At 41.5% G+C, this 25,816-nt stretch overlaps 1 protein-coding gene across 1 annotated transcript in view; it reads right to left on the bottom strand.

The window, feature by feature from the left end:
- The window catches only part of MTR (5-methyltetrahydrofolate-homocysteine methyltransferase), a 48,484-nt gene extending 28,530 nt beyond the window's left edge, over positions 1–19,954 (bottom strand). Inside the window, exons 1-14 of the mRNA XM_034061052.1 lie at positions 19,750–19,954; positions 17,082–17,171; positions 16,208–16,277; positions 12,353–12,445; positions 12,155–12,261; positions 10,949–11,008; positions 10,461–10,555; positions 6,436–6,536; positions 6,026–6,087; positions 5,063–5,130; positions 4,062–4,138; positions 2,819–2,931; positions 1,325–1,465; positions 488–673 (exon numbers count right to left, since the gene is read on the bottom strand). Of these exons, the coding sequence (XP_033916943.1) occupies positions 488–673; positions 1,325–1,465; positions 2,819–2,931; positions 4,062–4,138; positions 5,063–5,130; positions 6,026–6,087; positions 6,436–6,536; positions 10,461–10,555; positions 10,949–11,008; positions 12,155–12,261; positions 12,353–12,445; positions 16,208–16,277; positions 17,082–17,171; positions 19,750–19,947 (1,461 nt within the window). The 5' untranslated portion in view covers positions 19,948–19,954. The remainder of the gene's footprint in view (positions 1–487; positions 674–1,324; positions 1,466–2,818; positions 2,932–4,061; positions 4,139–5,062; positions 5,131–6,025; positions 6,088–6,435; positions 6,537–10,460; positions 10,556–10,948; positions 11,009–12,154; positions 12,262–12,352; positions 12,446–16,207; positions 16,278–17,081; positions 17,172–19,749) is intronic.
- Between the last annotated feature and the right edge of the window lie 5,862 nt (positions 19,955–25,816).

Genomic DNA, 25,816 nt, shown 5'->3' with positions numbered 1-25,816 from the left:
GACTGAGAATATGCACATCACAAGTGTTAGAAAAGGATTATCTGTATAAGAATTTTGTATTAAAAATATCCCCACACCTGTACCTGGAGTTTTAACTCAACTCATTAAAAACTATTTTGTTCCCCACCATTTCATCATCCAGTGCAAAGCTTAACATCTGTTTTTTAATAACTAAATTAATTCACAAGGATTCCACTCTCAGCCTAAACTCAGCTTCTGAACTCAAAAAAAAAAAATCTTCTATGAAGGAAGGAAGAGTTCAGAATGGCTGAATAACAAGATACGCTAATGTGCTAGCAGAGCTATGCTTAGAACAGGACTCCGATTCTTCAAACGTAAGCAGCATAATAAATGATTACATATCAGGGTCAAAACTACTGCTAAGACTACATAGACTTCTTTGAATCACCTGAGTCAACAAAACACCTGCATCTTGCACAAGACTTGCACTCCAGAAGAAAAATAACTCTTTTAAAGCAACACTCACCTGCCCTATTTCATCAAAAGCCATGACAACCACAGCTGCTCCATACAACTTAATTTTCCTTGCCTTCTTCAAAAAGTCTTCCTCACCTTCCTTCAGACTGATGCTGTTTACAATGCATTTCCCTTGGCAACATTTCAAACCTGCTTCAATCACTGAAAAATTTGAAGAGTCAATGCATAATGGCACCTGTAAATAACAAAGAAGTAAGCCAGGCATACAAGTTTCAAATTCGTGTTCCATATGCTGTTTGCCCATTTGGACATAAAAATGCACACAACATTAATCACCATTTATGAACAGAGAGTTTCCAGATGGTATTTGTAGATTCACTTTGCTTTACATGCTAAACTCAGAACAAATTTAACTCAAGAGCTTCTATGGCAACTCCATCACATATCACAGAGAGACCCCTATTTCTTTTTTGTATTGTGTTTCCGAATTAGACACTCATTTTTGGAAAATTCACATGACAGAAGTATCTTTTAAAACCACCTAAATCCAGAGCAATTTTAAGTTTTGTGGAAAGCAATACTGTTATGCACAGCCAATATATAGATTATGGCTCATAACTGCTGCAAAAGGAACTAGCATCCAGCTTTTCTAACCAATGAAAAAGCCTGGCATATACTTAGCTCAAATCACACAGAGAATGTTAAAACCTCTGTTACCCCAAAGGCCTTCTCTGTAACAGTACCTCTTCCACTGTGGGGACACTTATATCTGAGTATTAGGCATCTAAAATGATTACTAAATCAATCAGTATAGAAATGTTCTGAAAGGCAAATTCCAACTCAATAAAATGATCTTTATTGTGCTTTGGAGTGACTCAATGACAACCTTTGCAATATCAGGTTCTGAAGAAATTAAATTACAAAATCTGGTCATTGCAGCAGGGCCATCCAGCATTCCATCATCCATGTTGATATCAAGAACTTGGGCCCCCATCTCAACTTGCAATTTGGCTACACTCAGGGCTTCCTAAAGAACAAAGTCAAAAACAAAACCAACAGTCAGTAGAAAATAGCCTACGCATTCTCAGGATAACATTTCACTGCTCCAAAATACACATGCACCCAAAAACTTAAAAAAAATTAAGACATACCATAAAAGGACAAGGAAGCAGTCTGTGATACACTACAACATATGGAAGCTGTTAGTATGGCACAACTGGTAACTAATGTCTTCACAAAAATATGACACCAGAGACCTAATGTGCTGGTAATGTCATTGATTTCAGACAGCTGGTCATACACGTAATTGAATTATTTAATATCTGCATGGTAACAAGGACTTCTGACTGCACAAGATTACAGGAACAGTCTCTGCGATGGTATGAAATAAGGGTCTTGCATTCCAACCTCTGTTGTTTTACAATATAAAGTACTTAATTTTTGAAGGAGGTTCAAAATTTGCAGAATTTTCAAAAGCTGCAGAATAATCACCAAGTGCTACAAAGGAAATATTAAAGCTTTTCCTTTGGCCCATATAATTATCTGAACACCTATACCCATTCATTTCCTTTTTTTTTTGTCATTCTGCAGACTGAGGAGACAAAAAAAAAGAAAAAGGTTTTTAGTTGCTCTCAGTCCCTAACAACCTGTGTTTAAAGCTCTCTTTATTTAAGAGGTCTAACCTGCTTCGTTACTTCTAAGAGCATCAAAGCTAGACTTTCTAAAAAACGAATTTAGGCTTTAATTTTGATTGCATCAACTAGAACAGCACAGCCTATTCCGAGGCAGTCTCCACTTTCAAGAAACTTATTTGTTGCAATGTTACAGTAACAATTTTCACCAGTAGACCTGCCCTGCAGCTGTTTCACTAAATTACTTTCCAAGCAACTCTTCTGTAACAACTCCCATGCAGCATGCTGGAGACAGTGATCAAAATATATAAAGATTAGATGCAACCATAATGTGGACCAGGATTGGAAAAGTGAGGGTAAGAGTGAGAGCTGCACACTGCCACAATCTATTTCAGGTTGTATGTACCCCACATGTTGGGAGTGTAATCACAGCCACATTCCCTCCTCCCTCTCTGTAAACCCACACCTAGATACAGCACAGATCAGGGCATTTTCTAAACCATTATCAGGTGTGTAACTCAATTCTAAACAGAAATTCACGATACCTGTAACACCCTTCTCACAAAAATATTAGAAGATGGTAAGCACAGAAGCAAAGGACAGTGACAAAGTTAATTCTCCTTGCTTTCTTAGTCTTGTAATGGTGTAGAATAATGCCTTGTGCCAAAAAACAACCAACCAGTAACAGTGCAATGGAGCAATGAAACAATCGGAGTATTAACTATGAGGATTATTGTTAAAATGCATACTTCGTAGTTGCCTGCCATTATGAGTTTAGCAAACTTCCGTGATCCTGCAACATTGCAGCGTTCACCAATATTAACAAAGTTGGTGTACGGCCCAATCCTGAATGGCTCCAGACCTTAAAAAGATATTTTGGAACATATTTGTAAAAAGCAGAAAAGAAAAACTGTTTAAGACAGACAAAAATCCCTTTTCTAAACTGTGAAATAGAGATCTCTAGGAAGAGTGATTTCCCAGTACATCAGGATGTAACACATCTCAGTACACCTAATGAGTAACCAGCAAAGAAATGTAATGAAACAACCCCCAACACATATGCCAAAGGTTATTCTTCCTCAGTCACAGTCAATAATTTACCTGACCAACAAAAAAAATAAGTCAATTTGTCGAGTACAACATGACATGAAGCCACGATTCTTTGGGCATCTATGTGTATGCACATGCACACCTTCTCTCAACTTCCAACTATACTATCTTTTGACCTTACCACTGCCAGACAAGCAGTGCACTGAATTGAATGACAACCAAGGACAGCTCTTAACCACATACCCAAGTTCAGAAAAACAAGGCAATTGGGACCCTTGAGTAACAGGCAACTCGGAGGCAAACATAGAGCAGAACAAAATAAGCTGATGCATGAAACCACCACAGGGCAACTATGACTTATTTAATTTATACTAAACTTTAGGATTAAAACATCAGACCAAAATGAAGGTACTGTTTTACTTGAATACATGGCCCAAAGGCTTAAAAACAGGCTTGGCTGAAAAACATATAGATCTAGACTCTGCTAAAACAAATTACATTCTACACCTGGATATATTGCTGGAACCCTGTCCCAGTACAACTGGATTGCCATCTGAGGCAACGCAGGACAGCCCCTTCACAGGAGATAACCAAGGATCTCATCCTAGCTCTGCCACCAGCTATAGTCAAATTAACCAATCTTTCCATGGTTGGCCATCCCCTGTTGCAAAGTGAGGATAAACCTTCGCACTCACCATTAAAAAGTGTCTGAGACTTGCAGAATAAATTATGCTACCTTGGCTATACTTTACTAGATTGCAATAAAACGTTGCATTAATCCTTTGGCCAAATCACTAAGATCTGATTAGACATCCGTAAGCTTGGTATTCAGGCAGAATCAGAAACTCAAGAGCACCATTCTGATTAGCACGAAACAGAAAATAAATTTATAAAAGAAAGTTGCATGAGTTGTAAAGCTCAACCTGTTACACTCCATTTTACCTGACAGCAGCATGTATCCTTGAGAGAGAAACGGTGGAACTCGAGGCTTACAGAATTTCACAGCTTGAGCAATTTCCCTGAGTTACAGAAAGAGGAACAAGTAGTTTTCAATTAAAATTAAATCACTCGAGAAAAGACTCAGATTATATGAGACATATACCTACACCTCCGATTTAGCCCTGCAGCAGACAAGACTAATTAGCTAGTTTCACTTTGTGTGGTCAAAGGCAAAAAAATACTCCTAGAAGACCCTATCATATCTATTTGTCCGGAATTAAAAAAAAATGAAGATTTATCAAATACAGAGCATGAGACATTATGCCAATGGGATACTGGATGGATATCAGAACCAGTCCTGAACCACACTTGCTCTTACCATAGTCATGATTTGCTAAGCAATTGCTGATGCAATTTGCAGAAAAAAAGGGGCAAACCTTTCTCTGTACTGAAACACATTTCTCAGATGCCAGAATGACTCATGGTGTTCACATCCACTCTCTCTTTGCTACAGTCAGGAGTGACACACACTGTCCTCTACATGTTCATAAACCACTTCTTTCCATTTTGTATCAGGGTAAAAATTAATCATAAGGGCCCCTTCTCTTTCAAGCCCAGGTGTAAAGGGGAGGTTTTCCCACTGACCTACATCCAGTGAGAAAGATATAAAATTCTCTTTTTTACTGGCCAGGACTAGCACCAGCTGTAAAGCATTCCCATATCTTCTATTCTGACATTTCCCACACAAACTTACATTCCAAGACAATTCTAGACGACAAAACAGCAGAGGTATAATCCTCATTTGAACACCATGCCTCTTCTTATTCTTCACTATACACATGGCTATGAAAAGACAGGTTATTTCTACTCCCTGTGTCACTGTTATTAGCATTCAAGTGATACATCTTTTCAGGAAACTTTAAGGCAAGCCATGGAATAATACTCCTCATAAGCAGCATTTAATTTACTCCCCAGTGCACCTGAAGTTGTAGTTCATCATATACCTGATGTGTGCTGGTGTAGTACCACAGCAACCTCCAACTATGTTGACCAAACCATCCAAAGCAAAATCCTGTAAAGTGAGGGAAAGAGGATTTTGTGTCTTTTTATGTATGTATTTGTTTTTCAGATACATACTTATTTTTCTTTTCTTCATATGTTAAGCAACTCAGGGGGATCACAAGAAAAAAAAAATTAAAAAACCCCAAATAATCAGTACTATTTCTTCTCTATATGATTTGAGATGTGAATTCCCAAAGCTAACCACCAATTTCAACACTTAATTTTAGGAAATAAACTGGCCTATTTTATACTGAAGCCCCAGATGACACCTTGGATGATTATCAAAGACTAGTCATACTGTATTATAAAGGGCAACCAACATGCAGCAGATACTGGATTCTCACTGACACTCTGCAGCTCCAGCCACACAGTTCTGTCCTGCACAGATCAAGTGGCATGTGGAAGGACACCCTGCACTGGAACACAACCAACATCAGTAGTTCCTAGATACACAACTCTGTCAAATTCTGCCAAGTCATAAAAAAGAATCAGCTTTTTGAACAATTTCCAAATGTAAAAGTAAGAGCATAGGAGTGCAAATCAGTAACATTCACGGACCAAGCTGCAGGAAATCTACTTAATGTAGGATTTGAAAGTTAAAATTTAGGTTTTCAGAACATCCCAAGTAGTTTTTCCTAACCTGGTATCTCAAATCCCTACCATTCAGCAAACTGTCTATAAACAATACAAATGGTATATAGAACCATATGGAAGGCAGGGCCGGGGTGGGGGGGGAGAAACACACCACACGCTGGGAGCAAGGGGAAAAGACATCAAAACAAACAGAAAACCCACCACCAGCCCCCTCTCCTCCAATACTATAACAAATATTCAAAAAATACAAGCAAAGAATTATTGTCTACTACTATGTCAGGTATGACACACTCACAAGAAATACTTCATACCTTTAGATGCTTGGCAGTCACTTCTGGAGTTTCATCATAACCACCAAAAGTATTGGGAAGACCTTGAAACATAATTTTTCTAGTATTAATATTTGTTTAAAGCCCACAAGAACAGAATTAAATCCCATAAAAGACCTACTTAAAGCAGCTACACTTATATGAGAACTAAAATACCTCATCACCTTTGCAATCATTACTCAATAGATTATTAATTATGCAAGAGTGTTCTGGGTTCACTGTCACAGACCTAACCTAATTGCTTCCAGCAATTTATAATATTTTTTATCTCTTTTTAATAGTAAAACCAGCTATCTTTTCAAGCTAATTCAATTCTACTATTGTTAATGAGATAGAATGGTTTAATTACATTTTCTCTGCCTGTAGGCACAGGAACCTGTGCACCAACACACCTGCATTGGGGTAACAGATGATGTAGGCTGTTGTACATTTTCCAATTGCTTCAATGAATGGTCGCATTTCAACTGCCCCTAAAGCACAATTTAAGCCGATACTGTAAAATAAATTGTCAAAAATTATTTTGAGATAAAAAACACCTTTTAGATACAAAACAGATGAATGTTAGTGCTGGCAACTGCTAACTCCCACGATCATCTACAATAAAACCAACCTGATCTCAAACTTCTTTAATCATCATCATCAATACAGCAAGACTCTGCAAAAGGAGAGCTCTCAGGTGGAAGAAAAGCACAAGGGAGAAGCAGCTTGACTGAACTGAACTGGGAACAGCAAATCAAGATTTCATTTCAAGATCCAGGAGGAAAGTGGCAGCATTTTGACAGCAACTGCAGCAACATGATGGCTCTGTATTTTCCAGGTGAGAAAGAGAACGAGTGGAATGAGAATGACAGACTGGAAAGGAGACTTGTGCTACAGAAAGTAGTATGAGAAAGGTTGAAAAAGGAGGATCTGCTTCAAGCTACTAAGTCATAATGCTCTTAATTATGCCAATCTTAGAAGAAACCAAGTATATCCCCCAAAATGCCTCATGGCAGTACTAAGCTTGGCCAACTAAATCTGCTACATCTTAGTAACCAAGACAGCACTGCAGCAGAAGCAGTTTTGAATGAAAAAGCTTCTCAATCAATTTTACAGTATATAAGGTACAACTGTGTTTTCTTTCATTGAATAACAGACAGACATAAACGTGACTGGTGTTTGAAATGTCTACATTGATACGAAAAAGGGAAATTTCTCTCTTCCAGAAAGCATGTAAAAGATCTTTCATGTAAATTTTTCTGATCTCTCTGCACCATTCTAGAAACCATCTTAGGAGGACTGCAAAACTCAAAAGGTGCTCGCAGTGCTGCTGGAAGACGAAGATGTAAAAAAGCTTTCTCCTTTCTTGGAACAGCAGTCTCAGAGGGAATGGCAAGCTAACCCACTGAAACAGGAATGGGTAACAGCCGTATCTCTCAACTAATTGAGATGCAGAGGCTGTCTCACAGGTAGCTAAAATAATGAATTACATGTATGCCCACTTAGTTTCCCAGAAGACAAAACCAACAAAGCCCTGCACAGGACTGGAAGCACAAAATGGTTTTTGACCTTCTTCCCTCTTCCAAGGAGTAAGCAGGGACTTGGTAACTTCACAAGTTATAGCAGTAAATGCTTGCAGCCAGTATCACTTTTGGACAGAATGACAAATCCTTGAGATCTGAGGGCTCACAGCAACATCCAAAAGCAGGGCCCTGAATAGCACACAGTCACATACCAAGATCAAACAATACACAAACCCCTTCTTCCAATAGCTTAGTGGTGGGTTGGTTTGGGTTTTTCTAGAGGCGTGTGGGCATACACATTTATTTTTTTGAAGCAGTCAGCTCTACCTTTGAAGTGCTTTCTCTAATCCATTCATACAGGCCATTCCATTTAATCATAAAAGTTTTAAAAGAACCCTTTAATTTGCATTTCCCTATTTGGTATTTACATACATTTAAATCCTTCATACAGTTCTCCTGGATGCAAACAGCACGCACAGGGAATACACAATTAATTCCAGCAATGAGATTCTGGAATTTATTTCAAAGTGGGGCTCATGTCTCAGGATTTTCAAAGTAAAGCAAGGTAAAAGTGGTTAACAAGACCATCCTTATCAGATACAAATGTCTTTCCTACTGTTGAGTCATTCAGTTTACAAACTTTCAGCTCACACGCCCTACACCCTCCTTTTAAGCTCCTGCCTGTATTAAGCAGCTTCATCTCTCCATTACATATTTAATACCAAATCAGTCTGGTTCTGAACTCAAACTCATCTGTCACTCTCTTTACCTTACCTTACTAGAGAGATACTGTAAAAGCATCCAACATGCTCAGCAAACAAGCACTTCTTGATGTTCTTGACTTACAGCATACTGGCCCTCCAGACTGCCTGAATGACTATCCAACACAGGGATGGCTGACAAATATACCTATGAACAGAACACTCCTCAAGCATTACCAGTTTCAAAACTTCCAAGACAAACTACACACAGTCATGCACATTTCGTTCCAGAAAAGTATCTTCTGTGGATGCTACAGCACTGAATAGTATCATGGAAGAAAACATTTGAGTAAAGCAAACCATTAACTGTTAAAAGCTAGCAGCCTTCAATCAGATTGCTGGCATGCTGTCACTGCTGCCCTAGTGTAATAACCATCACACCCTCATCTTAAAACATCACCTCTCTCCCTTACTCATCTCTTCACAGCAGACACACATCGGGTCCTGTGAAAGCTAAGGCTGCAGAGCACCCCTGGGAACAGAACAACCACCACATTAGGACCCTAAACACTGTGTATGTCTTCCTAATGCTACCACAAAAGAAACAATCACAGTATCCCAAATAACATGAAGGGAACTCATGACACATCTGAACACCTTTTATAGCAAGTAGCTTGCCACACATCTTTCAGCACTTACTAAGCATAGTTCACAAGTTTCTCAGCTACCTGTGTCAAACAGACGCAAACCATACACTTTGGGAGGGAAGGAAGCTGGGCTCCAAACCAAACTGTCGTAAGGACAACATATCACGCTAAACAGGACATACAAAACCCAAATGGAAATATGTAAGCATGTATAACATGCATGATTCTGAGGATACTACTATTAATTAGCTCTTTCACAACCCTAAAGAAACTCTGTACCAATTTGGCAAGAGAAAAAAACATTAAATGCAATCTGCTCCTCGAACTAAAACCCTTCTGCCACAGTGCTGCATAGTAGCTTTTGCAGAAATGAGAAAGAGGCCCTAAGCACTCAAACCCATAAGTTAGCTTTTATAAAATATGGTTTAATAAATTCCTGATTTCTGCTCCAGTGCCCTTCTCTTCAAACGCAAGAGACTTATGAAAAAGATTATCTGAGACAGACTCCCACCAAGCATGGATGACTAGGTTGTGATGCTGAGAGGAGTCAACTATCACCCTGTTCCAAGAGGCTCCATATGTTACTTCTGGAGCACCGTCTGGTCTGGGAAAGTGGAGCCTCCAGGGCAGTCAAGAAAGCCGTGAATGCAGTCTTCTGCTTTTGTATTACCGAGATGACAGATTGCACATTTTAGCTGGAATTTTGTTGTAAAAACAAACAACGGCTTATCGCAATGTGCATGGTGTGCATTGCTAACAGTGAATTAAATGTCTGAAACTAGAATATTCTAGGAAAAAAACACATCAATTTCCAGTGTAAGCTTTCATGCGAAGAACCAACCTGAGAGAAGAAATGGCAAAGAAGGAAGAGAAGACAAGGAGGAGTTAGAATAGGACATAGAAGCTGAGAAGAACAGAGAAACAGGGAATAGTAGTTTAATTTAAGTGCAAAAACCTTGCACAGTGACCAAAATCTGCTATATTATGTGCTTTCACAGATCTTAATCTCATACTTGTTTCAACTTTTCTGCCTGAACAGAAAAGAGTGCAAGTAAATGGAGGCATTAAGAGCCATCAAAACAATGCACATCCTTGAGAAAAACACCCATGGAATATGCTTGTGGGAGTTCAGTAAATAAGACACTGGAATGAAATCCTATGATTTGTTCTTTGAAGCAAAGCTAGAATATTCTGACCTGGCAGTGCTCCCCCTAAGAAAGAGAGGTGAAGCTTGCACATACCAGGAATTAGTTCCTCACACAATCTGAAGCAGTAGGAGACAGCAAACTACAGTTTCAGAATTATTTTTTAATGCTTTGACTTAATTGTTATTTCAGCAGCTGATGCAAACACAAAAGCCCAGATGATTTAGAGCAATGTTTTAAAAATTCAGTGTTCTTTGGAAACATAATTTCTGCTAAGGGAATGATAGCAGAACAAGTTAGCAATACACGATTAAGTATGAGCACAGTTAGTATAGCTTCCATTTAGCTGCAAGCAAGGAGGTAAAAAAGACAAGAATCACAATCTACAGTTAACTTACTATGAGAAAGACACATTTCCTTACCAAAGGGGCTTACTGTGGGAAACACTGATGACAAATGCCTCTCCTGTCTGGCCTGAGAGGGTACGTCCACTCTTATCCACAATGGTTCCAGAAACCTAAATATCAGTTGAACACAGAGAAAGAAAAATAATTCAATTAACAAAAATGATTTCAACAGCTGAACTACTAAAAGTCAAAGCAGAGGGATCTGTGTGCCACTCAAAGTGCTGAGGCACAACCTAAACAGAAAAACTTGCCGGGGAGGGGTGGGGGGGGGTGGGGTGGGGGAGGAGTGGGCAGGGGGGTAGAGAGAGAAAGGAAACAGGGCTGGCCTTAAAACACAAGTTATTCCTTTTGCTACAGGGGAATATCAAATGTTTTTATTTTAAGAATAATGTGGAAAAGTACATTTCCAAGACATTTATTTCCTTCATTTCAAAACACTGCCACCTTACCTAGTCTGCAAATCAAGCCTAAGTATATGTAAGATATCAAATATATATACTTACAAATATGGGTCGGGGGGCATACTCCTTCTCAAACAACATCTGGAGTGCAAAAAGAGCTGCCTACAGAAGAATAAGTTGCAAAATATTAATGGACATTTTGGGAATTCTTCAGTTTGTTGGGTTTTTTGTTTGTGGGGTTTCCCTACTTACTACACTCAAGACTGTACCTTACCCTTACCCCTAAATGGATATTCCAAAACAGATTCTGACAACAAGTAAAAAGGACGTAACCAAGTAAGACCAATACTGGTCTGAAACCTAAATAACATCAGCTGTACTTCTCCCTCACATCTGCAGCACAACCGCCACCTCAAACACAGTTGTATGTGCTATTCTCAGGACACATTCACTGCCCTTGACTCTATTTAGACATGCAGTTTGCAGAAGATTCTAACCACCACAGATTTTAACGGTAAGGACTGCACTGACCCCTAGGGAAGCCCTGTAACCTTCCTGCCTCCTTAGCGTGAGAAGTTGCATGTGAACACAACCTCAGCACTATGTTGAGCCATAGGACCCTACCCAAATCTCCAAGAGATATGGTCAAATGTGCAAAGGACAAGTCATGCCACTGCACATGTTAATCAGCTTGTGGCAAAAGTTTCAAGAAATGCTGTGTGCATATCCAGCTAGACTTTTCCACTTAAAATTGCAAGATAGTTTTAAGCCCCCAACACCTCCACCACTTGCCGTAAGCAGGTATCTAATAAAGGAGGTTTCAAAAATCACATGAACTGTGGCATATGTCCACATCTTCCTATTTTATTCTTTTAACTCTCTACTTCCGCTTGTTCTTTTTTAAAGCTGATGGCAGAGTGTGAGAGTTCCCAAAACCCCCACATTTTAATAGGGCTGTCTCACAAGAGGAAATGCACTAGACATTTCCTCTCCAGTGTGCATCACAATAGACAGGACATACTTACACTGAAAAATACAAACATCAGATGCGTTTGGAGGTTCTGGAAATAAGAGGAGAACTAGAACAGACAGCCAGAAAGATACTAACACCACATATTACAAGACAAAGGAAAACTCTGGAATAAGTTAATTAAAAAAACATCTCCTTATATTCTGTTTGCCATCAACTGAAGAGTCTTTTCATGGGTTTAATAAGCAGTACCTGATACCTCTTCCAACCACTACACTGAATTTCCTTAGGTAGTACCCAAAATACTATTACTACATAGGACTTTTCAGGAGGCTCACCTTGGCATTGGCTGTATCAAATATGGTTTCCACTAACAAGATATCAACTCCTCCATCCAAAAGCCCTTTGGCTTGCTCCTTATAAGCTTCAACCAGTTCATCAAACGCTGTAAAATGGGAGTTATGTTAATTTCATCTGGAGGTATCTCTTTAAAGACCATCACTAAGTTAAATAATTTTATGATAAGAAACATTTACTTATGTTCCTGTAATCTGGTCTCTCCACAGATGGTGACACAGACAGTGTCCTGTTTGTTGGACCCATGGCTCCAGCAACGTATCTCCTAATTCCTAAACCAAAACAGGGGAAGAGGGGGAAGATTAAATAAAAAAGAAAAAGAAAATTAACAAGACAATTTACCTCTGGTTTTGCAATGACAGGAATGTCAATGTAACAACCCCCCAAAGACACCAAGGCATAGATATCATTCAGAGATAAAGAACTACAAAACACAAAACTCCTGTCTCAAATCAAGAGTTTGATCAACACAAGATCACCCAGCACAGCTGACTTGTATTTTAATCCTATTCAATAAGATGCTCATTGTATGCACACCAGACAGAACATCTACAAAAAAAGCAACCGGCTCAATTAATTTTTCTTGTAAGTATCACTTGTCTCTGACACAGGAAGCTTCATTCAACTAATCTAAATGCACAGCATAGAACTGTTGTGGCATTTTTCACTAGATAACCTGATCTGAATATTCTGGCATGTGCTCATAAAACCCACTTTTTGATTTGGCAAATCAAATCATAGTGCCTATGAACACTTATTGGCTATGATACTATGAATCACATCAGTAAGGTGTTACCTGGACACAAGCAGAAGCACTGTTAGAATCATAGAATTAAAAATAGGATTGGAAAGGACCTTAAGATCATCTAGTTCCCAACCCCCTGCCATGCACAGGGACACCTCACACTAAATCGTGTCACCCAAGGCTCTGTCCAGCCCCACCTGGAACACCACAAGGGATGGACCATTCGCAACTTCCCTGGGCAACCTGTTCCAGTGCCTCACCACCCTTACAGTAAAGAACTTCCTCCTTATATCCAGTCTAAACTTCCCCTGTTTAAATATGAACCCATTACCCCTTGTCCTGTCATTACAGTCCCTAATGAATAGTCCCTCACCAGCATCCCTGTAGGCCCCCTCCAGATATTGAAAGGCTGCTATGAGTTCTCCATGCAGCCTTCTCCAGGCTGAATAGCCCCAACTTTCTTAGCCTGTCTTCATATGGGAGGTGCTCCAGTCCCCTGATCATCCTCATGGCCCTCCTCTGGACTTGTTCCAACAGTTCCATGTCCCTTTTATGTTGAGGACACAAGAACTGAACACAATACTCCAAGTGAGATATCACAAGAGCAGAGTAGAGGGGCAGGATCACCTCCTTTGACCTGCTGGTCATGCTCCTTTTGATGCAGCCCAGGATACAGTTGGCTTTCTGGGCTGCGAGTGCACACTGAAGCCAGCTCATGTTTATTTTCTCATCGACCAACACCCCCAAGTCCTTCTCTGCAGGGCTGCTCTGAATCTCCTCTCTGCCCAGCCTGCAGCTGTGTTACAGATTGCTCTCACCCAGGTGTAAGACCTTGCACTTGTCATGGTTAAACTTCATCAGGTTGGCATCAGCCCACCTCACAAGCATGTCAAGGTCCCTCTGGATGGCATTCCTTCCCTCCAGTGTTATCAACCGAACCACACAGTTTGGTGTGGAACACCCCTCGTTAATGGTCTCCAGCTGGACACTGAGCCATTGATGACAACTCTTTGCGTGCAGCCATCCAGCCAGCTCTTTATCCACTGAGTGGTCTATCTGTCAAACTGATGTCTCTCCAATTTAGAGACAAGGATGTCATGTGAGACAGTGTCAAATGCTTTGCACAAGTCCAGGTAGATGACATCAACTGCTCTACCCTGTCCACCAGTTCTGCAGCCCCACCATAGAAGGCCACCAAATTGGTCAGGCAGGATTTCCCCTAAGTGAAGCCACGCTAGCTGTCACCAAGCACCTTGTTGTTTTTCATGTACCTTAGCATGACTTCCAGGAGAACCCGCTCCAAGATTTTGCCAGGCACAGAGGTGAGACTGACTGGTCTGTAATTCCCCGGGGCATCCATTTTCCCCTTCTTGTAAATGGGGGTTATATTTCCCTTTTTCCAGTCATCAGGAACTTCACCTGACTGCCATGATTTTTCAAATATGATGGCCACTGTTAGCAACTTCATTTGCCAGCTTCTTCAGGACCCGCGGACAGATTTCATCAGGTCCCATGGACTTGTGCACGTTCATGTTCTTAAGATGGTCTCGAACCAGATCCTCTCCTACAGTGGGCTTAAGGTCTTCATACTCTGCTCTCGTGAGACCTCACTTGGAGTATTGTGTGCAGTTCTGGTGCCTTCAACATAAAAAGGCCATGGAACTGTTGGAACAAGTCCAGGGGAGGGCCACGAGGATGATCAGGAGACTGGAGCACCTCCCATATGAAGACAGGCTGAGAAAGTTGGGGCTGTTCAGCCTGGAGAAGAGAAGGCTGCGTGGAGACCTCATAGCAGCCTTCCAGTATCTGAAAGGGGCCTACAGGGATGCTGGGGAGGGACTATTCATTAGGGACTGTAGTGACATGACAAGGGATAACGGGTTCAAACTTAAACAGGGGAAGTTTAGATTGGATATAAGGAAGAAATTCTTTACTGTGAGGGTGGTGAGGTACTGGAATGGGTTGCCCAGGGAGGTAGTGAATGCTCCATCCCTGGCAGTGTTCAAGACCAGGCTGGATGAAGCCTTGGGTGATATGGTTTAGTGTGAGGTGTCCCTGCCCATGGCAGGGGGGTTGGAACTAGATGATCTTAAGGTTCCTTCCAACCCTAACTATTCTATGATTCTATGATTCTCACTGTCCTTGTGTCTGCCTTCGAAGACTTGGATGGTGTGGTCAGAGCCTTTGCCATTGAAGACCGAGGCAAACAAGTCATTAAGAACCTCAGCCTTCTCCAAATCCAGGGTAGCCAGTCATCCCAATAGCTTCTGGAGAGGGCCCACGTTTTCCCTCATCTGTCTTTTATTCACAGTGTACCTACAGAATCCCTTCCTGTTATCTTTTACTTCCCTAGCCAAGTTTAATTCTAACGGGGCCTTAGCTTTCCTAATCTGGTCCCTAGCTTCCCAGACAACATCCCTGTATTCATCCCAGGCCACCTGTCCTTGCTTCCACCTTTTATAAGCCTTTCTTCCTTCAAAGTTTCCTCAGCAGCTCCTTATCCATTTAAGGAGGTCTCCTGGCCCTCCTGCTGCACTTCCTTCTATTTGGGATGCAACACTCCTGAGCTTGTAACAGGTGATTCTTGAATATCAACCAACAGTCTTGGGCTCCCCTGCCCTCTAGGGCTATATCCCATTGAACCTTACTAAGCCAGCTCCTGAAGAGGCCAAAGTCTGCTCTCTTGAAGTCCAGAGCAGTGAGCTTGCTGCACGCTCTTCTCACTGTCCACTGTTAGCTTGAAATACAGTTTGATGCTAGAATACAAGAGGAAATTACTTGTCTTTGAAAAGACAGCTCCGTGTACAGCAAAGTGAATGAGCTATAACCCTCTCATATAAAGCCTTGAAGAAAAAACGACTGCACATTTACAAATGACAGTCACAAACTTAAGAGCAGTTTAGTAGCTGCTGAGCAAAGTAAAACAATTAGGAGTAACTGGTAATCCTCATTTACCTACAATTAGCTATCCCATCTCTGAAATACAGACCTGTACCATACAAACCTAAGCAACTTACAACACATCGGGAATACATGTATCACCTGCAGCCTAAAACAGGAACGCACAGGATAGCTATCCTGCAGAACACAGTAAAGGACCAGAACCTGCAAACATGCTCAAATTAGTGCATTATGCAAAACTGCTCCTGTGCCTAAACTGAAGAGTGTGAACATCTGCGTGTCCCTGTGAAATAAACCACCAAGCTACCCTCCATTTAACAACTTCTTAAAGATTGTAACAACAGTCAAAACCACAAAAGAACAAGAAATCAAAACTAATACTGCTTACCTGTCTGAGCAGTTACATCATCTGCTGCTTTTCTGGCCACCTGTGCAGAGACTCTGTTTAACCGATACGCCTAGAACAATTACAAACATTACATAGTAACCTTTAATTCAATAGAACATAACCCATCCTCAAAGAAACACTGCGCTTTCATTCAGTAGCTCCCAGTACACTGAAGGCTTCCTATGTCAGACAAACCCATGTAAGCACTATTACAAAGCTTTAAAAGGAACAGCTCTATGCATCTCAGCAACAGTTACATGGTCTCAAATCACATATGCCCCAGCATACAGCTGCTTATTATAACATTTCATTCTGTAAGGCACCAGTTAAATCCTGCTGAAGTCAACAGATGCTGAAAAACAGAACTTTGAGGACAAAATTAACATACTTCTCAATTAACTTTTTATTCAAGTAGCATATTTCCAAGTATTTTCTTTCACTTATTTCTTAAATTCTCAAACCAACAGAACACAAAATTGGTCTGACAAATGCAAGCTTGAAAGGACTTCTACATACTCAGCACAAAAACGACACAACCAAATGCTACCAAATGTAGCATTTAGTAAACAGGGAGGACTGAAGCAAAACATCCTCTGAAACAGAACTGCAGCATTCTGTGAATATTCAAACAAAATCTAGGACAAATTATTATTGCCTGTGCCTTCATTAACAAGGGGCACACTATGACTGTAACACACAGCAAGTACAATTGTCCAGAGCAGTGGAAATGAGCTACAACTCCATCACATGGCTCAAGAGGCAGCACTCAGTCAATAAACAGAACAGCAGTGTACTCTGGGACTACACTAATCTTGGCTGCTAAAACAGAAATCTTTAGTAATATTTTAATGTAGCGACAGTTCAGCATTCTTACCAAATGTTCAAGTCCATAGTCAGCTTGTGCAACTCGAGTGCTGCTGAAAGTGTTAGTTTCAATGATGTCAGCACCTGACAGCAAGTATTCCTAGAAGACATGAAAGAAAAAACCTCCAAGACCTCCAGATCTGAGATATGGAATGAAAGCAACACAACTACTTTGTCTCAAAGTTGTTCAGTTGACAAAAAAGTTACAAATCATCTCCTCATTCAAAGGAGATCAAACTCTGAACACCTTACTCAACAGCAAAAGGGCCAAAGCAAGGTAAGTCTTCCATGTAAACAATTATTGGGGTGTTTGTGTCAGCCACACTTTCTATTAACAGGGAACATTTATAGAATCACCTCTACCACCAAGTCCAATACCTGCAGCACATTCTAGACTTCCACAGAGACATGGTCAGACATAGTCCAAATGCCATCAGCAAGCGAGGGCTGCTGTGGGCAAACTCAGAAAAGGCACCAGTTAAACAACAACAGAGAATGAGAGAATTTAAACACTCTGAAAGGAGCTGTACAGCACATGAGCATACTGGGACAGATTATCAACTTCATGGAATTATGCTTTGTGCAGATCACATTTAAAGTTTAACTAATGGCCCAGATTCACAACACGATTAAGCTTTCTGCTTCATTTTGATTCACAACACAATTAAGCTTTCTGCTCCATTTTGGTTTTCTAATTCTCACTGAAATAAGCTGAAATCAATGCAAGTTGAAATACTTTTTCAGATCCTAGCCTGTGGTTTTATAACCTCTATCAGTTGCCCTCCTCCCTCCCTAATTCCTCTTTTTAATCACGTTAACCTTTAGATGACCCCTGCATATTCATGAAAATTATGAGATCTGAAATGCTAGAGAGTCAAAAAAACATTAAAAATAAACCACTTGGGTTTTCCTGCAAGAAGCAGATGAGCTCAGCAGCTTCAACAAGACAAATAGTCTTGGTCCAAACAACAGCAGAAAAGAATTAAATTGCTTTAAACACGTTTTGCTGCAAACTATGCTTTCTCTCAGCTCCTCCTGGATACATATGGAAAGACCTACAAATAGGTATTCGGAAATACACAAGGTCTTACACTAATAACCAAGTCATGAAGTTTCTGAAAACCACCCAGACTAAAGAAGGATGTTAAATGTGTACAGCTTTATACTAGCTTTTGTTTAGTTCAGATCTATCATTTCAGCAAAACCTCTTCAATTTTACTGCCCACCATCATCAAGGAAATAATATGCTAAAAGCAGGAAGATCATTTTTTTCCTTTGAAAATATATCACCTCTCTTACCAACTTTGTCAGACAAGCTAAGGCCCAATGTTTACTTTTTAAGTTACAGATACCTGTGAGATCTGACCCATTAAGGAAATGAGTCAAAGGGCCATTAAGGAAAAAAAAAAAAAAAAAAAAAACCCAAAACCCAAAACAAACAAAAAAAACCCAAAAAACAAACCACAACAACAAAAAAATCCCATCATCAACCAAACATATAGTGGGATTACAGTTACTTTGTAGAAATATTTTAATCTGTTATTTCAAGTTCTGCCCAATTCTCAGAAGAAATAACAACTGGTAGCTATAAAATATCATCACCCATGGCTCAGAAAGCACCTAACTCAAAAGGTAGCTGCAGGCATGGGGCCTCAATACATTAATTCTCAAGTCACATCACTATTGCTCTGCTAAACCTACAAAATTCAACTGTTAAACCAGCTTACCGAATTGAAACCACGAGCTATTAGAAATTCCAAGGTTCATGACCACTACAGCTCAGTTGACAGTCTAGGGACTGAACTCAATCTACAAATATTTCCTCACAAAATTTCTAACTCATCATTCTTAAAATCCAAAGAAGGACAGCAAGAATATAAAAATACAGACTACATAACATGTTTCACAGACATAAGCCAATGAAATACAGATCTTTTAATAAATAATTGGAAAAACCCAGAACAGATGCGAGGCTCTGTTCCAACTGGTTATCTACTAGTTGCCATGCTATTCAAAAGTGCCAGTTATTACAGTAAGACCAATAAATAGCTGCAACTCAAAAAATAAACAATTTAGGAAGTTGCTTTTTGAAGTCTAATTGAAGATAGAAAGATAATAGAATCTGTTTGCAAATTCCTAATGATCAACCCTAAACTGTTTTATTCTCTGGGCCACACATTAATATTCTAGGGAAAATCTGAGAATATGGAAACATACACTCATTAGGAAGCCCACATAGTCATTAACTGTGGAGAGGCCTGCTTCAGGCTGCTACATTTAACAGCTCTTTAATACACAATTACAGAAACATGCATCCAGAATTCCAGAATATGTCCTACTTAAGACACGTTTCAAGTGCTGGTTGAGGAGGAGAAAAAGAAAGAAAAACTAAATAAATCAGAATCTGCAATTAACAGAAATGCATCAGGGACATAAGTCAAAAAAGGGATTTAAAAACAACACTGCCTGGGAGACATCAGGAACCAAGACACGAATGCTGTGCTTACACAACCAGAACAGTCAAATCTGCTCATTCTTTTTCGCATGGTTACCTAGCATTCTCTTCCCTATTCCCAAAAGACTCGGGAGAGCCAGCAGCCTGTGGCATGGAAAAAGGGAGTGTACAGGCCTGATTTTTCTTCCTTCTCTTGTGAAGAGACAGAAACCAGAGCACCTACCTTGTGTATGTCACAAATTATATCAGGTTGAGTTATACTGAGAAGGTCATTATTGCCTTTCAAAGACCTGGAATGATCTTTAAATTCATGCCCTCGGAAATCCTCTTCTGACAGGGCATGTTGCTGGATCATGGTACCCATGCCTCCATCCAGAATCATTATTCGCTCTTGCAGAATTGATTCAATTTCATCTTCCATGCTTTTCTGGATATCTGCTGTAAGAAAATAAATCCAATATTTCAGCAGCTTTGAAATTCCCTATCTACACACTGTGCAACCTGAGCTCTTCCTATTTAAGAAACTGAGTAAAATAACCAATTCTCAACTGAAATCAAACAGTAATTGGTTTATTTCACCTACAGCTCCAATCACCTGATGTCAGGTAACAGCTGCATCTACCTAAATAGAATTAGACTCAATTGGTCCTTCACCCAAGTATAGTCACTTGAACAAAAAAAAAGAGCATCAACAGTTTACAAGGACAAACAACAAACACTCGATATAAACCAGCCTCCAACACTGAAAAATGTTACAATTTCCACCATAGCAACATTTGAACAGCAATGCAGAGCTGCCCCTTAGCACCAGACACTATACTGTAAGTTGTACGCAAATGCAAACCACAAACTAGTGAACTTTACTGAAACAAAAAACCCCAACTAGTTTAACTGCCTCTACCATAATGATAAACTGAGTGAGCAAAACCAGTTCTTCAACTGATTAAATAATGATTTTGTACTTACAGAATCATAAAATCATAGAATAGTTAGGGCTGGAAAGAACCTTAAAGATCATCAAGTTCCAACACCCTGCCATGCACAGGGACACCTCACACTAAAACATGTCACCCAGGGCTCTGTCCAGCCCCACCGGAAACACTGCCAGGGATGGAGCATTCACAACTTTCTTGGGCAACCTGTTCCAGGTCCTCACCACCCTCACAGTAAGGAACTCCTTCCTTATATCCAATCTAAACCTCCCCTGTTTAAGTTTTAACCCATTACCCCTTGTCCTATCACTACAGTCCCTAATGAAGAGTCCATCCCCAGCACCCTTACAGACCCCTTCAGGTACTGGAGGGCTGCTATGAGGTCTCCACGCAGCCTTCTCTTCTCCAGGATGAACAGCCCCAACTTTCTCAGCCTGTCTTCATACGGGAGGTGCTACAGTCTCCTGATCATCCTCGTGGCCCTCCTCTGGACTTGTTACAACAGCTCCATGTCCTTCTTATGTTGAGGACACCACAACTGCACATAATAGTTCAAGTGAGCAGAGTAGAGGGCAGAATCACCTCCTTCAACCTGCTGGTCATGCTCCTTTTTGATGCAGCCCAGGATATGGTCGGCTTCCTGGGCTGCAAGTGCACACTGCCAGCTCATATTCATTTTGTCATCAACTGATACCCCCAAGTACTTCTGCTAAGTGAGCAAATGTTACTCAGACACCAAAATAAAATTGCTGGGCTTTGCTTTATTTTGCACAAACACAGCAAGATGTTCTTCTTCTCTCCCAGAAGAAAACAAATTAAGCAAGTCACACATTAATTATACAGTACTAGACAGGATAAGTCTAAGAATGACTGAAACAGAAACCTATGGGCATTTCAGAGGTATCATTATGAATGAAGTTGCAGAGTTTTACTGCTTTAAGAACCCAAATAAAACCCATCGCAAACATCAAGCAAAAAGTCAAAACTATAATATGAGGCATTAAAAAGAAAAAACAACACCACAAAAACCCCAATTAACAAGAATGGTACCTCACCTTTCACAACTATGTAGATGAACAATGTGTTACTCTGGACCTCTCTCCTTCATTCAGCTTGGGCTTAGTCAGTTTCAGTAAGCCCGTTTTGCATTTTGATTAGGCACTATCATCAAAACACTTGTAAAAATTAGTAACTTCTGAAGCACAAAAATATCCTTACATCTCAATATAATTTGCAACAGTTGTACTTAAAAATCACTGGCAATTGGTAGCTGATTTGACTTTTTTCCTTTTGTCTTTGTGCAATGCAACTTCTTTTTTGACATCACTATTATTAAAAATGATTATGCTGGAAAGAAGATGAGGCCAGGAGTAAAGTATTGCAAGGTTATATTTATACCAACACTTTGGAAAAAGAGCTCTAATCAGATGTGGTCTCACCAATACGAGAAGCCAAATAAAATTTGCTCTCTAACAAGTATGTAAAATTTGAAGGGAGATTAAAATACCAGAAAGCAAGCCACCCTCATTTCACCCTCATTTAACACCACACAAGCAGGCTCAGCAGCTTCTTACACAACAGCTTAAACTCACTAACATTAAAACATCAAAATATTCATGAAAATAAAATCAGTCCTTGAGCTAAAGGCTTTCAGAAGCAAGACTAAAAAAATGTATCTGAAAGTATGCCTGCTATGCAGACTCCTATGGAGCATAACTTATATGCTCTGCAAGAGTTACGACCCAATGAGACACACATATTAGAGCTTGCTTTTGGTTTTAATGCAGCCTCCTGACTCAACTCCTGGACTGCGAGAGTTGCAGCCCAGACAGCTGAGCTGGGCCATCAGAACTCTCACAGAACCAATCTTCTTTTCTGCAGGCTTCTGTCCCTTTTACCTATGTGTTTCCTGACTATCTTCTCATGCACACTAGAAAGCAAACACATGCATACACTATGGGTTTAAATCCTGCACTGCATGTAGTCCATTTTGCTTTCTCTACAGCTTTCCTCACTGAGCAGATATCATTTCTGTGTAAGGGTTTCTGCTCATAGAAGCACAGATATCCGTCTCAAGTCTTCTCTCTTTTTCTGAAGAAGCTTTCAAGATTTTTGCTGCTTCAGCGTTATCTTAAAAAGCTGCAGAGAATAAGGTGGGACCATGAAGGTGGCCATCAGTGCCAGAGGTACACAGACTCTAAATTTTACAAATGGATGACATAGCTCCAAGCCCACTAAGCCCCAGTTTACCTGTCCCTGTTATGGGTAACACTTGACTCTTCTTCCATTAGGAACCTGCACTACTTGAATTTGTGCTCTGGCACACTGCAATTAAATTTTTAAGTTGGAAACAAAGCCTGTAGACAGGTCCAAAAAGATCCCAGAAATCAGAAAGGATCAATTTGGTCATGGTAACACATCTATCTAAAAGGAGGATGGAGCAAAGCAGCAGCTGGTCTTTTCTCCCAAGTAATAAGTGATTGGACAACAGGAAATGGCCTCAAGCTGCACCAGAGGAGGTTTAGAAATTAGGAAAAATTTATTCACCAGAAGGGCCATCAAGTATTGTAACAGGCTGCCCAAGAAAGTGGTGGAATCACCATCCCTGGAAATGTTCAAAACCCATGCAGATGAGCCCCTTAAGTGACATGGTTTAGTGGTGGACTTGGCAGTCCTGGGGGATCTGTTGCACTTGATGATCACGGAATCAATTAAGTTGAAAAAGACCTTTATGATTTATAAAGCCATACTAAAAAGTGCTGAACTCTGCCCTTGGGAGAAAACCAGGCAGGAGGCTGGGAATCAGCTCTGCTAAACATAATCTTAATTCAGCATTCAACTCACGTAATTCCCCTCTCCAGCACAGAGAGGGCACAAGAGTTTGTTACCAAATAGATGAAAAAAATGTTTGGAGAAATTCTTAGGCAGCAAAAAATCAGGCCAGCCTTTTGTTTGTTTGTTTTGTCATTTGTTCACAAACCCTACTCCCACCTCTGCTCAGACAGTTGATTAAGATTTGTTTCAGGCAGATCACTGGTGAACTTTGGGAAACGGATTCCCTCTCCTATTCAGAAGTGTCCAGGAGGAAAACTGCCTCTACAGCTGTAACAGAAATCCTAAGAAACAGGCAGTGATAACAGGACCCAGGCCCAATTACCTTGAGTTTACACTCTACAGAAACTTAAAGCACATTACCACAGTGTTCCAGGGCTGGAACTAGTTTAGCAGACCATGCCAAGAGAGAACAAAAGTGACCCAGCAGCAGCGGCTTAAAAATCAGTGGGATATGGAACACAGAATAAAAAATCCTAATACCCTACTTCACTTCCCCAAGGTAAATACTCTGGCTTGAGATCATGTGAACAAGGGAATTACTAGTCTGGAAAGGCAAAACTGTATCAGCTACAATAACTTTTGCATCTTGAAGATGTTTCCAAGTAAGTCTGCACAGCATTCAGTGTCTCTCTGGTACAGTTGTTCGCCCCTACAGGCATTCTAACACTAACAGTTCTAAACTTTGTCCAGCTGTAATCTTACATTTCCACAATGTGGCAACTAAATGACTTAGAAGTATGAGATGTCCCTGCCCGTGGCAGGCGTTTGGAACCACATGATCTTAAGCTCCTTTCCAACCCTAACCTACGATTATTTATACGATTCTATTAAGAATTTATTCTTAGTATAAAACAGTCTGGTATACAAGTACTTGGAAGGAAACAAAGGATTGCAAGTTGCTTCCAAAGCTCTTAATAAAGGATCAACCCAGCTGTGAGAGTATTACAGTATTTTTGTCACATGCTCACTCTGTGGCATGTCCTGCCACTGGCTGAAAAGCTAGGGAGAAGTGCTTCGATTAGCTTCCTGACAGCCTGCTCCTGAACACGGGTCCTTTGCATCACTGCCAGAGGTACACATCACCATCTACTGCCTTCTGCCTGTTCAAAGGGCTCCACAAACACCTCTGCCACACAATTTCTGCTTCCATCCAAGCAGAACTTTTCTCTCATTGCCACTACTTCTCAAGCTGCTGCTGGAACACCTTCCCATGTTTCCTATCTCAGCCAACCCAAACCTGGTTCTGCAGCACCTGGACAGTTACTAGCCATGGCTTGACCGCAAATAGCACAGGAGAAAGGGCAGGTCAACGTCCTATTTGCCAGAGGAACCTGGAAAAACTTCAGACCACAGAAGCTGATTATCAAGTTGGCACCCTACACAGCTCTGCAGTGAGGAGGCTCGCAGGTGTGTTTAATGAGCCAAGAGATGCAAGCCCAGGCTGAAGCACAGGTTCAGCAACAGGCATTCCCTCAGAAATACTAAAAAGCAAGGTGTTTGAGATCTCTGCAGGTAGCAGCACCATTGAAAGCAGCCACTGACAGAACTGTCCATTTTAAAACACCAACAATGCCAACTTGCAGCTGATTTTATTTCTCTTCCCCTACACCTACTTGCATTTAACCTGCAAAATCGCACTTTTGGTTGAGCCCCGGAGCAACTGGCGCACTCCCCACAGCAAGCTGCAGCCTCTCACGCAGCTGGTTTTTCTTTTCCCAGTGTAACTGATGTCCTCGCACCCCTCCTAGGCAGAGCGAAGCCTACTCCAAGCGACCGGCTTTGCAACTGGGCGGCCGCGGCTCCTGCAGCAAGCACCCTTATTCGCCACCGCCTCCAGCACCACCACAGGGCGACGCGCTCACACGCGGGTTTTACAAACGCTAACTGCTGCCAACCCCCGTCAGCGCCGCGCCAGCACTGCCCCAGAGCGCGGCTGCGGCGTGTGCCCAGCGGCAGGCGAGCAGCAGAGCTGAGGGGCAGGACCGCGGTGCCCGCCGGCCCCTCACACGCCGTTTGGCAGCGCCCACCTCTCCCACAACAAGCGGCACGTGGCGGGACCCTGTCCGCCGCCGCCTGAAGCAGGGAGAGGATGGGACGGTGACAGAACACACACACACACACACATACACACACAGGCACGAACCACCTCCACCCACCCCCCGGCGCTCGCTCCCGTTACCCTGCGGGTCGGGTCCGGCCAGCCCCGTGGGCGCCATGCTGCCGAGTCGTCAGCGCCGCCGCGCGAGGCAAGCACGAGCCTGCAGCGCTGCCGCGTCACCCCTTTGACAGAGGAGCTCCGCCCCGAGCGCGGCGGCCGTTAGCGGCCTGAGGGGGAGCGGGCAGCGAGAGGGAGGGGCTGCCGGGGTGCTCCTGCCTGCTACATGCGTTGTCTCGGGGCTCAGGGTACTGCCCCTCAGCGCCTGGCAGAGATCTTGTAGGCACCGATCAGAGCTCTCTGACCCGACGTGCGCCTGGCCGGAGAGCAGCGGTACCCGCTGACGCTGGGCCGACCGCCGCAGTAGC

The sequence above is a fragment of the Melopsittacus undulatus genome, chromosome 3, assembly GCF_012275295.1.
Source record: "Melopsittacus undulatus isolate bMelUnd1 chromosome 3, bMelUnd1.mat.Z, whole genome shotgun sequence".
Taxonomy (NCBI): domain Eukaryota; kingdom Metazoa; phylum Chordata; class Aves; order Psittaciformes; family Psittaculidae; genus Melopsittacus; species Melopsittacus undulatus.
Note: the sequence above shows the minus strand (reverse complement) of the source record. Positions and strands in the feature narration are given on the sequence as shown.